Here is a 15308-nt window from a genome sequence, read left to right as displayed (position 1 = left end):
ATTAGCATTAAGATTTAAGAGAATTAAAATTTAAAATCTGCTTTTTAATACAGATAAATTGTTTTTTGATATATAACAATAATAATAAGATATACTGTAGTTAATGAGTAGAGCTTTTGTTATTTTTATGCCACTTTTGTTTTTATGCCTTAAATATTTACTTTTTTTCAGTGGATCCATTGCTCGTAATTAGAAATTTAATATAGTAACAAACACGTTCCTCCACATGAACACTGCTACTTTTGACTGCTAATAAGAATGGCCCAAAGCCTTGGAACACACTGCCTGTAGATACTAAATATTTCTAAAACATATTAATATTTCCTGATTTTTAATTGTATGCTATTCATATTATTTTAACAATTATTCTGTGTTTTCAACCTTAGCTTAGTTTATCTTTACTTCGTTTACCATCCCCTAATAAGTTCAACTTAATTTTCTATCCCTATTTATATGGTATGTTGTTGCCATGTCTTTCTTATGCAAAGTACTTGGACCCTGTAATCACTTTGCTGTAAGGTCTTTCCTGCTACACGTTTTTATGAAAGGTCAATACCAATAAATCTTATCGTTTTTAGTTTTTAATTATTGTGAATTAAACCTGAATGAAAAAGACAAACATTTGACAGTCCTAGATGATATGAAGGAAGCGCCTTAAATCAAAATCACCACTAGGGGGCTACGTTAGACTCTTAAATTCCTTCCATCAGCGCTTCCACGAACACTAAAATAACAAAAAACAAACTTAAATATTTAGTAGTTATAAAAACTGATGCTTAACCCTCTTTTCAAATATTATGATTAATAAAACAAAAAGTTTGATATGAAGGGACCTGAAAGCGGCCGACATCTCAGCCAGGCAAAGCACACCGGAAAAAACGACATTACCCATGATGCAACACTGTTCTCGACCGGATGAACTTTGACCGCGAAAGTGTACAGTTGTGTTTCCCGACTCGAACACAGTTTTATGCTTGAAAGAAAGGAAAGAGAAGACTCCTGAGAATTTGCTGGGAACAACATGTCCGACTATCCACCATTCCAGCACGGAAAATCCCGTTTCGACCAGGTAATTTCACTTTTTATTCGAATGAAATCTATCGCAGAAACTAATCTTTTACCTGCATTTTAAGCACCTATCAACACTCCGCAGCGCGTATGAACTGGGTCAGCAGGTCACCATTCAAACACATGGTGTTTCCCAGGCCTGTTTCTTCTTAAATTCGCTCAAAATAAAATAGCATTTCCATTTTTAAGACTGAAAACTGTTTTACAACTAGATTTTAGAGCGTGGTCCGTCTGTTGCTAACTTAAATTTTAATTCTGAACTCTGAATATGCTCCATTTGGCTCTACAACCAGAATCCTTGACCTACCCCTCCAAAATAGTTTTGTATAAATAAATAATAGCTTTTGTGCAATTAGGGAACATGTTAAAAAAAAGGGAAGGACGTGATTAAAAAAACAAAACTCTTTTGAGTGATAGGCTTATTAAAGTTCATGTGACATTCTGAAACTCTTTCAGTGATCAGATCTGTAACCCGGATGTACAGGTGAGTCCTGATGAATAAATGAATTGGAAAGATTTTAGAAACTCTTTCCCCCACGCTGTGTTTTCACCAACCTCCATATGTTCAGGAAATGACAAGGCGCAGATAGCAGATTTTCCTCCAAATTAGCAGTTGGTGTAATTAAAGTCAGGTTGGGGAGAAATGGGAGTCTCACAAGCCGGCATAATGTGTTTCTGCATCTCTGAAATGATTCCTTATGCACAGTTACGAATAAATAATCGAAAGGTATTTCTGGCTCAGTAATTATAGAAATTAATTGCAAAGGGTGTGAGAGGATTTGGGTTACTAAAAGATGCAGATTGGAAACCGTTTACACGGAGCATTAATGAGGAGCCTCCACCTGGAGTGTTAAAACAGCTGGCGTGTTGTAATCTCGCTGTTTACTGCCTGACAACTGGAAACTCTGCATTCAGAAAAACTACATGTGAGAAAATGTTACATTTATCTTACGTGTGTAGTCTATTTCTGAACCTTCTCATTCTATCTCAGGTGTTTTAGTCTTTGCTTTCAATTTGTAGTGATTTTTTTAAAAAATCACACGTGGCATTTTAATATCGTATCTGTCTCACTGGAATTATATTTGTTTGTATTAATGTGACTCTGAATGTTTGATTGGTATATTTTTCTTCACTTAGGGAACATTTTTTGGTCGATTTAGGCACTTTCTGGATGTGATTGACCCCAGCACACTCTTCACAACAGAGGTATGCAAGTCGTTGTTTGAGTTTCCTCTATTAAAAGCTGAATTTAACCATCTTTTTACTTTGCGCTTTATCTAAAATTGCTCCTTCTGAGTGGACGGATGTTGTACACATTGGTAAATGAGAGTTTATTACTGATTTTATCCTGATCCACATCAAAATTAAAAAATTTTCCCACAAACTTTCATGGAAATCCAATGCTGGTATTTCAAATTCTATTTCATGTTGATTCAAACAAGATTGAACCAAGAATGAAGAAAACACATCCCAGAAACAACTTCGAATTTGTCTTGCTAATCTAAAATATCCTCAACCTTTTTTTAAAATCATTAAACATAATTAATTGATATATTTAAAGACTAAATTTGATGGATTAGAAGCCTCCTCCCTGTAAACGCTGATCTGTTCTGCCCATCGTTACTTCAGCTCAGGTTCTGGTTGTGTTCTGGTGATTCAGTTCATGGAGTCATCAGTGCTGTGGGGCTCTGGGTAATGAAGCTGTTAGCGAGCTCTTTGGTGACAGTAATAGCGTCGATAGCTCCTGGGATATGATGAGGTGTGGACGTGTGGGGCAGCTGTGATAGGTGGAGACGGTCTGCGCTCACACAAACACCTTACATTGTGCCGGCATCCTGCTGGGCCGTCGCAGCCTCAACTTGCCCCTAATGACGAGAGTGGAACTGGGACGACTGTGACCTCATGTGTGCACAAGCAAAAGTGCACACCTCACACTAGTGCAGGGATGGAAACACACACAGTTGGCAAGCTCATTTCAACAAATTAGGTCACATAAGACTGTGTTTTACATGACATTAGTCACAGATCGCTCCATTTGTAAAATGTCCAGTTGCTGCAATAACAGATTTTCCTCTATTTCCTTCCCAGAATCTGTATAACTATTTTCATTTGTTTGTTTTGTTTGTTTTTTTTGCCATTCAGAAACGGCTGAGGGAGAGCGTGGAGCTCCTCGACCGTTTCAAACAAGGAACTCTGCCTCCAGGAGTGACAGATGCTCAGGTAAAGACACCAAAATTCATCTGACAAACTCATTTATCATCGAGTTGGTGAGTCGTCTGGTGTTGTTGCTCAACATTTGTTGGTGAGGCATTCTGGGGCGATGTCACAACTATGGAGATATGGAGAAAAAAAAGACCGATGTTTAAATTCTGCAAATCTAGGAATTTTTTGCGTAACTTCGTATAATATTTATTCAAAATGTACAAGTTCATTGTGTCGACATGAAAGTTTGTCTCATATGAAGTATTTGTCTTTGTAGCTTTGGCAAGCTCAGAAAATAAAGCAGGTAAGAACACTTTCTCTCTTAGTGACTTTTTTTGTCTCTCAATCACTAACACACATACACACACACACACACACACACACACACACACACACACACACACACACACACACACACCACTATGTCTGATTCTTGTAATTGCGCGTTTACCTAAATAAATAAAACATCACAATTTAGCCCATCACCAAAAAGTAAAATGAGACATTTAAAGGCTTTTATTGTAAAATACTGGTGATCCTCAAGATACGAACATTCGTAGATATCTGACTACTGTAGTTTCCCCTTTCTGACACCACCCTCCTCGAGCATTTCACGTCATGTCAGGATAACTCAGCAAATATCAGACGAAGTGAAGACTTTGCTCTGATGTCAGACTTCATGTGGCCTTTACAGCTTTACTGTTTACTTAACGTTTTACGAACAATTCAGCTTACAAACAACCTCTTAAAACCAATTGTGTTTGTAAGTTGAAGACTACCTGTAAATGATTTTTATCTGAACGTTGAATACAAACACATTCCATTAAAAACTCAGGAGGGACAATTCTGTTCTTCCAGAATATTAACCACTACATCCTGATTGTTTGACATCCAACATGTTCAACAACTTATGAAGTGATATTCAGTTAAACAAATTCAGTTCAACGTTGGCAGACTGCAGCAGGTGTAACAGGTAAAGTGACTAGCGCTTTACATAAATAACAGTAAACTAAGCAAAGGCGATTATCTGTTATTTAAGTAATGTTAATTAATTTCCAACGACCGCTCAAACGGTCCTACATTTCCAGCCTGACCAGAAAAAGAACCGATCTGACTCATTATCCTCTGATTCTAATCATCGTGTTCCGATCACAGGCGATCATCCACCCGGACACGGGGGAGAAGATCCTCATGCCCTTTCGTATGTCAGGTACAGTAACTCGCTGTGGAAGCCATGGGGGGGGTGGGGGTGGGGTCGTCTATGGACTTGTTATGTGGTCCAACACTGAGGTGTCATCCACCCCTGGAACTGTCGTGGCTCTGCGGGGTTCTTCGGGTTGTCTGTAAAAGGTCAGTCTCAGCTGGACGCTGATTAAAACCTCTCTCCCACAGCGTCAGGAGATATTCTAGAGACGCAAACACAAGTATTTTGATGGCCTGAAAACACCTTCTTTGTAAGGCCATTGTGAAGTGTCATAGTGAAAAGTAATGAGGGAAGTGTGTGTCAGACTAACAGGGATTAGCTGCAGAATCCTCCTCCTTATTGGATGTGTCCAAACCATTACAAATGTTCAACGCTTACGTCAACTGTGTTCCAACAGGTTTTATTCCATTTGGAACGCCAGTGGTAAGATTTTATTTACATGCATTTCAGTAATGCAAATATATTAAACGTATATATTGTAAATATATGTTAAATTAAGGTTACACAGACAAAAAAATGAGCCCTTCAATACATTTTCTAAAGGGTTTCATCCTTGTATAGGTTGTTGGCCTTCTTCTCCCAAATCAGACAATGATGTCGACCGTCTTCTGGCAGGTAAACACTTCAAACTCCAGATATTCTATTTCCTTCCTTTCTCAACATCATGAGCAACATCTCCGATGATCTGCTGCCCCCTATATTTCAATCAACTTTGTATGCTGGGCATCTTTGACGTTTTTGTCCCTCAGTTCTTCGCCTACCTCGAGGACCGTTCATCTCATCTATTTTCAACTTGGCGTGTGAGTTAGTGGGCGCCCCAGAAAGACACTTTATTCTCTGTTCGGACAGGGGGCACAGCGATGTTAAGACGCCAAACATAGTCTATAACACATGTGTCAAACTCAAGGCCAGGGGGCCAAATGTGGCCCGCTACATCATTCTATGTGGCCCCACGAGAGCATAAAAGGTCAGAGTGTCTAAAAATAAATAGGTCAAAAACATGCTTTTATAAATTACATCTGGCCCTTTGAGAACAGCCGTTATGCTGAGTTTTGACACCCCTGGCCTATAATCTTATCGTAACACATCCGACGTAACGACACATGTCTACTTTCACAGTGGTTAAATCAGAGTCACAACGCCTGTGTCAACTACAGCAACCGCAACGCGTCTAAGGTAAGAGCATCGGCGGTGCAGCTGCCCGGCCCTTTGTGATATTTATACTAGATTTCTCCAACAGTTGAGAAGTATTTACAGATTGTAATCTCTTTTTCCAACAAAGCCGGCTCCAGTTTCAAAATTCGTCCAGGGATACCTCGGGGCGGTGACCAGCGCCGTCTCCATTGCTGTGAGTTCTCCCGCACCTTCAGATTAAAGTCATCACACAGAAATATCTGACTGACTTATTGTGTAACTAGAGGATTATTTTTTCCATCATAAAAACCTGATATCAGATTGTGTTTTCATTCCATGTTTGTTCAACCAGTCACAGTAAACACCAGCGCTTTTCTCTTGGTAACGTCAAACGTTCAAACGTCACTCCAGAGTCGTTTTTCTTTCACTTTTTCAGGTGAAACAGGAAATTCAAAGAACTTGAACGTGAACCTTTAAACTTCAGCTCTTACCGGTTTCTCTTACCTTCATGTCAGGAATGTCAAAAGAGTGCAAAACGCGTTCACACACCCGCCTGGCGCAGCCTCCGGTGTGGACGTCGGGCTCAATTACTGGTCCCACTGGGCGCTCATCCAGCTGCCGCCCTCAGCCTTGACAACAACTAGAGGCACAGAACAAATTCACGGGGTGCCTGGAGGGTGGAACAACAGCCAGGGAGGGGGGTAGGAGCTCTCCAATTAAACGTCTGACCAAGTGATGGCCCCCCCGATGGGCCCGGGGAGCAGTCTGAAGTGACGTGGTGGCGTGTTCTCTACGAGGACTTATCCTTTAAAACCTTCTACTACTGAGTTAAAAATTATTTTTTTTTAGATGTGAATTTGAGCCACGTTTCCCCTCCAGTCGTTCCGTTTCACTGAAACCACGTCTGAAACGTGTCTGCTTGTCCTTTTTAGGTCGGGTTGAACGTGTTCCTGCAGAAAGCCCGCCGCTTCAGCCCAGCGACCAGGCTCCTGGTCCAGAGGTTCATCCCCTTCCCAGCAGTGGGTGAGATTGAGTCACTCAGAGACCCTCCTGGTGGGAATGAAAGGGGGGGAGTCGGGGCCCCCTGGGGGTGCTGCTAAAAAGTTACCATTCAATTCACTTTGTAAATTTTGTCAAACTTTAAATTCCTAGGGACATCTAATTTTTGTTTTAAGCTTGCCATGATAAAGTTTAAATATAGGAGGCTATAAGAGTTACAGCTGGAATGACAACAGAGTGTGTGTGTTTGTGTGTGTGTGTGTGTGTAGCAGTGCATTGCACAGCCCTAGCTGGTTGTATTGAATGAAAAAAAATAAAAAGTCATCAGCTTTTAGGGGACTGTCCTCCAGGGACCGTCAACAAATGTCATGGGTCTGCTTCCAGTTTGTCAACATATGCTGTCAGATTGTCAGTTTGTGTTTCCCCTGTTTGCTTTTATTCAGTAAATGAGAACATTAACAGACTCTCCCAACGTAGGGCCTTCCTCTCCTCTTGAGTCGGGTGAAGACTTCATTAGAAACGTCTGCACGTTGAACCGGGTCACGGCGGAGCGACCCCGGTCCTTCTGTTCCTTTAGTCAGACGTGTGCGGAGCCACCAAGCTGATTTTCATGCCACTTTCCCACAAAACACACAACCACACCCAAGAGTGCAGACCCATGTCCTTCGATGCCCCCGGGCTGCTGGCTCATAATTAAATTGCTTCCCCCCCATCCACCCTTCATCCTCCTCCTCCTCCTCCTCCTCCTCTTTCTCTCCTTTCACCGTGGCGGCTCTTTCAATTAAATCAACAGGTTGCCACGACGCAGCCTTTGCCTGGTAATTGGCTGCTTGTTAGAACTCTGCTGCCACAAACAAATTGGATAATTACCCCCAAAGTGGCGTCTATGTCAAGGCCTCATTTACCTGATTTCTGTTTGTTCGTTGCGGTTGCTGCTGTTGTTTTTTTTTCTTTTTTTTTTTTTTTTCGCTTTGGCTCATATAAAAGGTAATTAAAATGTCTAATTGAAGCGAATGAAAGCAAAGTGCTGTTTGAATTTTCACCCGCTCGATTTTGTTTGCTTACTTAAGGCTAGATTTATTTGTAATAACCTAATCAAGCAGCGGCCTGTCATTCAGTTAGATTATGAAGACTCTACCTGGAGGGGAAAAGAAAACACACTGCTGGAAAAATTCAAAGGCGTAATTAATTGATTGTGTTTTGAAAATATTTGTCACTATTTGTGATATTTAGGATGTAATTACGTGAAAAAAGTTCTAGGATGCGTTTCCGTCAGCGCACCATTAGATATTAGTTGACAATTACAATCCGCATAAATGTACTGTAATTATTTTAGATATCAAACAAATTACAAGCTGATATTTACGCGCCGAGCTGAACGTCCAAAATCGAATATTTCAAACAAATTTTTTTTTTTGAGGTGGTTTTGTGGATTTGTTATTCCATGTCACTATCGGTCCCTTTGTTAATTGGTCTGGATAATAAAAAAAAAAAAATTGCTTGTAGGTAGAAAAAGAGCCATTTATTCAGTCAATTGAAACCCCCCCTCCTCCCCCCACAGTGAAACGACCTGCCAGCCCTGAAGCCCTTAACAAAGATAATTCTGAATGCTGTTGTCTTAAATTAAAAAGGCTGGCGGCGCCACGGCTAAACTCTCTAAAATGAGTTGTTCCCGTTCCCGTTGGAGTCGAGAAGGAAGGTCAGTCTGCATTAACCTGCATTTGTGCTCATTTCGCCATCCGTGAATGAGTCAGCTGACCCCTGTTGACCCGTCCTTCACCTCGTTGCCGGCTCCGCTCTTCAGTCCGAGTTTCTTGTTAGAATTGTGTTGCTTGGCTGCCGGAGGAAGAGTTGGATTCATTTGCATAAATGTCGCAGCTTGGAAGCGTGCAGGATGTCCCTCGGATGCAGCATCGTTTTTCCCGCCATCAAAGCGGGGCTCCTAACGTCTCCACGGGTGTGTTGGCAGTCTAATGAATGCTAATCACTGCTGAAGCCATTGATTTAGCAGGTAGTCTAGCTAACAAATGGAGATCTTGACCTGAAGATGTGAAGTTCAGCTCTCAATTATTGATGAAATATTTTAAGTAACTATTAAATGAATGGATTTCTAAGTTTTAAAAACATGCCGGCCTCTCCACAGCCAGTGCAAACGTCTGTAATGTGGTGCTGATGAGACACTCGGAGCTGTCGGAGGGCATCAGCGTGCTGGATGACGACGGGAAGGTGGTGGGAACGTCCAAAGTGGCCGCCAGGCATGTATGTTGTGTCTTCAGGTGGGGATCTGAATGTAAACCCAAGATTTTTTGTTTCACCGTTTTATTTCTGTGACAGGCACTTTTTGAGACGGCTCTGACCAGAGTGGTCCTACCCATGCCCATCCTGGTGCTGCCGCCCATGATCATGGCGACGCTGGAGAAGTAAATGATTTCCACCTTTCACACTCTGAATGAAAAGTTTAAACTTACATTGATATATGGGACTATTTTCAGCTGCGGATTGATACATCATTAATCTAGTCACACGACCTAAAAATATGTGACTTTTTGCATGTCAAAAATTCAAGTTTATGATTTTCTTTATTCTGTGAAGGATAGTAGGCAATTTTTAATTCATTAATTATTCAATTATTATTATTATGTTATGATAAAAATGTAAATGAAACCTAAATGAAATGCCGATTCCTTCCCAATCAGTGATGATGTGCTCTGTTCATACGAATGTCATGCGATTGAAATGGAATGCAGCCTTATTTGTAAACCTTTGTCTGGGACTTGAGGCCTCAGACGGCCCCCGAGGGCCAGGTGTGTTTGTGACTCCAGCAGCTGCAGGACTGAGTGAGAGAGAGAGAGAGAGAGGTGGACTGTAGGTTGCAGGTGACTAGCGCTCAGCTATCCTTCGTCTCAGCTCGCCTTCACTGGCTCTCAATGGAGTGAGAACAAGGGGCCGTAGACGGGCCCCCTGGCCGCCGCTGCTCAACCCCCCCCCCCAGTGATGGATTACCCTGCTGAATGCAGATGTAGTGCAGTGACAGCTGTGAGAGGTCGTATATCAGGAAGTGTGCTTAAAAAGCAACAGGAAACACGTTGATGATCAGCCCCGCTGCCGGAGACGTAGTGATCTGACTCCGATCAGCTGATACTCTGATCAACGGGTCTCTTTGTGACGGGGAGGCGGAATCGTGATGTCAGAGGTTGATGTAAACGGTTCAAACAGATCGATTGATTGGGAGTAACATCGAGTTTCCACCACATTTTAGAGGTTTTCAAACTGACATGCGCCCCAAGACCTTCCCTCATCGCTCACGTCAACTCGTCTCCTATTGTTTTTCCCCTTCTTTGTAATCTAAAATGTGTATCTGCACATTTGTGTGTGTTTGTGTGTGTGTGTGTGTGTGTGTGTGTGTGTGTGTGTGTGTGTGTGTGTGTGTGTGTGTGTGTGTAGCCTAATTAAACCATGGCAGCCATACGTGTTAATGAGCTCCCTCATTAGGCAGTAGCTCTCCTTGTTAGGGGAAGAGGCGTTGCTGGTTGAGGAGAAACGGAGCGGCTCTTTCTCAAGCTCCCGCTGAGTTCGCTGTCCCACACGCTGAAGAGGGGATTATGGTACGGAGGGGCAGCGAGGAGACGGATGGGAATATATTTCTGGAGATGCAGCTTTAAACTGTCCTTTCTGTGTGTTTTAGTTCAGAGAATGCATGTGGTTGGAAATCTTTTCGGGTTGAATTTAGGCTTATTCGTTTATTCGCTAAACCTGCATTCACATACTCTAAATGGAGAACTGATCTGCACTCCTCATCTTACTGTGAGGTAAATATGATGTGTTCTCTACCTTCTCTGCTTCCCACCCAGACTCCCCCTCCTACAAAGACGGCGGGGGCTCGTCCTGCCCGTCCACAGCCTGGTGTGCCTCGCCGCCTTTGGCCTAGCACTGCCTCTCGCCATCAGTCTGTTCCCACAGATGTCCCAGGTACGACATGTAAAGTAAGAAATGTCCTCCTAATGTGAAGGAAGATGAAAACAAAAATGGAATCAACTCCTTGCTTTTTCCCTAAAATCTGCACTTACACAAAAATCTGTTCACAAATTATCTCTCAGACCAGGGGTGTCAAACTCATCACAACCGAGGACCACATCAGTATACCGGCTGTCCTCAAAGGGCCAGATGTAACTTATAAATGTAACTCAATGTAATGTTACATAAATGTAACTACTCCTTAATGTTAAATAACTCTAAATCTATTACTTATTCAAGTTAAAAACTTTACAGTTACACAGAAAAAATGTTTGCTTGTTTCTCTGTTTATTTGTCAGATTATTAAACCCACAGAACTCCATCAATCTAAGGTGAAACTATCCCAAGTGATTAAAGAAAAATAACATCAAACACAATGATCAGGTGATGTCCAGGGTATCTTGTCACAGTTCTAGGAGAAGAATCAAACACCTGGAATAATTAACTTTAAAATACCAGGATGAGCATCACGATTGGCCCTTGTTTCCTGAAGGCTGCTAGGACTCTGTTTAAATGAGTGACGCTGATGACCACCGTCCCCTGACCTCTTTAACATTCCCTACTGAGCTTTACGGAGGCTCTCCTCAAATGAGGCGTAGCCCTCTGAGACCCTCTGATGTGATCGTCCCAGAGACTCTATGGCCTTAGTTCACTAGCGGCTAGCAGGCCAAGGTCTAACTTTAGCCTTAGTACCACAGTATGTGTCCCTCCACTCATTAACCGGTTATGGCACGATTTTGTTTTTCTCTCATCTCTCTTTTGTCTCATCTCTGCCAAATGACTGGCTGACACAAGCCAACCGGCTCTGGCTTTAAAATGTTTAGGATTTAATTACCGCTGGAAATAGCTCAGACGACCATATGGCAAAAAAAAAAAAAAGTCAGACATATGTGCCGCCAACGGTCCTGTGAAAAATGGAGGGGCTTGTTTTTCCCTCGCAAGTCTTTTTTTTTTTTTTTTCACTTTCTCAAGAATAGCAGATGAAAAAAAAGAAAAAAGGACTCCCCAAAAAGCAACAAGAATGCCCCCCCCCAAACACACACACACACACACACACACAAACACAAAACCACCCCCGACACTACCCCCCCCACCCACTCAGTTTATCCCACTCCTACATTTCACACCTAGCAAGATGTCTGATTAGCATTCTGCCTCCAACAACCATCTGTCTCTCGTTCAAATATTAGGAGATGCAAACCTCAAATTAGACTTTAATCTGCCAAATTGGCTCTCTTGGCACATTAGCAGAAATACAGAACATTTAAAGCTTTTAAGAATTATTTAGTTACAAATGGAACGGTTTGGAATCTGTAAGCAGCGGCTCGTATAGACGAACCTCCACACGCCGTATGGACGCAGCTAAATCTACCAATGTTTCCTTTAATGGCAATTTTTGCTTTTTATGTTCCCGCAGATCAGTGTGAATCAGCTTGAGCCTGAGATCGCCATGGCAACAGATTGTCAGATCGTGACCTACAACAAAGGCCTGTGACCGATCGTCACCGCCTGCCAGAGACTGAACCGTGGTGGATTTGTTCTGTTAGCAGGAAGCATATGTTTACCGGAGGAGGCGTGAGGAAACAAATCATGACATATTGATGTTGGGAAATATACTTGATAACTTATCAATTTCTGGATAGGTGTGCCACAATGACCTCACTCAGCATCGTTCTGACAGCGATGATGTCGTCATCACTGCTGTGGACCAGCTTCAGCAGAGGAGGGAGGTCTGCTTGTTTTATGACGACTGACCCCGGTGTGTGTATGATAGTTCTTCTAAAATTGGCTACGTCTATCTCAGGCCATGAACTTATCAATCGCTCCCCCCCTGCTGTGTGCCGTCTTTAGCTGAGATGGGTTGATGACCCCGTGTAGCCTGAGCCAATAAACAGTTCACAGAATGATTTAACTCATCGGCAGATGAAGGTCGGACCTGGTTGTGTCAGGATGTGTCCATTATGTAGTGAACACTGAATTAAATTATGTGTTTGTGATTTAATTGTGAGCCGATCAGTTGATGTGTGAAGGAATTTTCTCCAGATTGTTTCATGTTATTTACAGATATAAAGCAATGATTTAACCAGTGATTTAATAGATGGTTCATGTTGAGGCAAAATTAAAAATATTTCATGTGAGATATGAGGATAAAAATTTTTGTGTCACTTGACCCTCTGGTGCAACGTTTGTGATCTACACTTTAAACTTATGATATGAAAACTTAACATTAAATCAAAAAATGCCGTTAATTTATCTGTAACTTGAATCTGGAAATTCAATCACTTTTAAATATTTCTAGATGGTTTTTTAAAAAAATTTCTGTGTATGTTTTTTTTTAATTCTGTGTATTTGGTACATAAATGAATTCCAATTGGAAAATATTTTTAGTTCCTTAAAATGCTACTTTCACATTGAATTCATCTAAATTATCCCACTTTGAGTGTTATCTGTTATTATGATCTGTGTCCTTAGTATGTTTTCGCAGTTGCCCGGGCAACGTAACATGGTAGGCTGGGTTGTAGCATAATTCAACAAGAAACTGCATGTAGGATCAGCGGAGGGTGGGAGGTGTGAGAAAAACCAAACCCTGTTCATTAAGATTACTGGAATACATGAGTACTGTAATCATTTTAATATTTAATTTTCAGGTTTTAGTGTTATCGTCAGCACAGAATTTTAAAGACACTGACTTGCATTCATATCTTGTTTCTATCTGTTGTAATCTTTTAAAATGTTAGAAATAAATCTAACTTTATATTTTGGTTGAGAAGTGAGTGCAAACATCTCAGATTAGGGAATATAATTTCCGTCACAATCCACACCAAGTAAATTGCAGCTTCTCCTGTCCACCAATATGAAAATGATTCCTAAATTTTTTGGATTTGGAACTGAGGTGAGGCCTGTGACTAAACATGCAACTTTCTAAACCACAATAAAAGATGGAGATTTTATTTTGCTTGAGGGAAATGAAGGCATCACATAATTAATGACTCCTCAAGAGAGATGGATCTCATCCCTCCTCTCATCCTAAACTCCTCTCTGCTGACTCAGGTGATTGGAGACCCACATGATCTTCACCTTAATTGCTTTCCTATAACAGAAGAAGCAAAGAAGCCGCTCCAAACACAGATGGGGTGCAGCGCTTTGAGCGTCAGAGTGAGCATCTGTATTTAAAACCTTTGATGGTGTTTATTCAGACAATAAGGAACCTCTTTCAACATGTATTTGCACCTGCAGTGGGTATAGAATATCCTGTACACTCAAAACAAGGCATGCGGCCCCTTTTGGAACTGTACATGTCTTTGCAGTGAATTTCACTTCCTCTCTGCCCCCCCCCCTTCCTCCTCTTCGCTTACAAAACAAGACATGGGGGTCAGACGTCTCTAAAGCCTCTGGGTCATTAGGAGGAGATTCCTTCCATTTCTTTTGACAGGTGATTGTCAAGGTGCTTGGGTGAAAAGCACCACAAACTTTCCCTCTGTTTTCTAGAGGTTTCCACCTCTGGATGGGGATTATTTCTGTGTCGTCCTCCTGCTGGAGTTTAGGTAACACACCTGACACCTGTGGGACGGTCCTGCAGCATTCCTTCACCTCCGCCTCAGAGGATCTCAACCTAAGAGAACCCTCCTGGGGGAGTGTTACCTTCGTCGACGAGGATGTGTTTTGTCCTCCGTGCGTTTGTTTGCATGCTGGTCGGTTTGTCTGATAGTGGGATTACGAGAGGAAGGATTTCCATGAGACTAGGATCAGGACCAACTCAGAGTGTTTCACACTGATTTACAATCGGTGGAGCTTCAACCAGAGTGTGAAATCTGCCACAGTAATGACTTATTTTATAACACCTGCAAACTCATATAAAAAACATGACATTTCTCATCAGAGAAATGTTTTTTTTATTCTAAACAATCTATAATTACATATCCTGCTTGAAAAGCCTCCTCTTACATGTTTCTTACTACATGTTTAGATGATGATTTCGTCCATCATCCCACACCGGGTGATGCTACATGATAGGTGAAGCGCAGAGCCGTGTGATCGCTTTTTATAATAGGTGCAATTCTTCTTTTAACACCAGACGCCTCAGCAGCTTCTCGCTGAAAAACACAAGAGTCGTGCACAGCTGGTAGTGAATCCACTTCACTGGTGAGCGTAACGGGAACAACGCCGGAATGGCTTCCAACATCTCGACATGCTCTCATTTCCTGCTCCGTTTGTAGAATAATTCTCAAACTCACTGGGAGAAATAAAAGTGCGTGATGTGTTCTTGTCATTGAGTAGAACATATACATTTCTTAAGCTAACAGTTGGTTAGGGCGAGCAATGAGGTGTTCATGACCTAAGCAGGCAAGCAAATCAACTTTAATGAAACAAGTAGCCTCTTAAAAACAACCTTCAAAAGTGGACTGTGTACATTTTTTTTTTTAAAAAGGAAAAACAACACTATGAGAAAGGTTGACGTCTCTCTTCATCTTTGGTCACCACACACACCAAAGATCATCATCTACATCCAGATACCTTAAATAAGATGTATTTGTTTTCCAGTGTCACAGGGTGTATCACCTTGATGAAGAGATGTGCATGATCACATATGTAGTCCTTCTGTCTTCCTCTAATGTGTCTAATTATAATTAATAATATTACATAATAAATAATGTTGGTCCTCTGATGCATCATAAGAGGGGGGGGG

At 41.6% G+C, this 15308-nt stretch overlaps 1 protein-coding gene across 3 annotated transcripts; it reads left to right on the top strand.

Moving 5' to 3' along the window:
• The first annotated feature begins 926 nt into the window (after window positions 1-926).
• sfxn5a (sideroflexin 5a) lies at window positions 927-13488 on the top strand. 3 transcript variants are annotated; one of them, XM_068339312.1, is made up of 15 exons: window positions 927-1069; window positions 2206-2274; window positions 3211-3288; window positions 3548-3574; window positions 4426-4480; window positions 4872-4897; window positions 5036-5089; window positions 5224-5274; window positions 5594-5650; window positions 5757-5822; window positions 6541-6631; window positions 8751-8866; window positions 8942-9027; window positions 10459-10590; window positions 12039-13488. In XM_068339312.1, exons 1-15 carry the CDS (start codon window positions 1022-1024, stop codon window positions 12046-12048), a joined length of 966 nt encoding a protein of 321 aa, XP_068195413.1. In that variant the 5' UTR covers window positions 927-1021; the 3' UTR covers window positions 12049-13488. The 3 variants fall into 3 exon arrangements, with proteins under 3 accessions (XP_068195413.1, XP_068195411.1, XP_068195412.1); XM_068339310.1 differs by having other exon boundaries at window positions 10459-10576; window positions 12039-13482; XM_068339311.1 differs by lacking the exon at window positions 5224-5274 and having other exon boundaries at window positions 10459-10576; window positions 12039-13480.
• Window positions 13489-15308: the final 1820 nt, after the last annotated feature.

Source organism: Antennarius striatus, chromosome 17, assembly GCF_040054535.1.
Source record: "Antennarius striatus isolate MH-2024 chromosome 17, ASM4005453v1, whole genome shotgun sequence".
Lineage (NCBI taxonomy): Eukaryota > Metazoa > Chordata > Actinopteri > Lophiiformes > Antennariidae > Antennarius > Antennarius striatus.
Note: the sequence above shows the minus strand (reverse complement) of the source record. Positions and strands in the feature narration are given on the sequence as shown.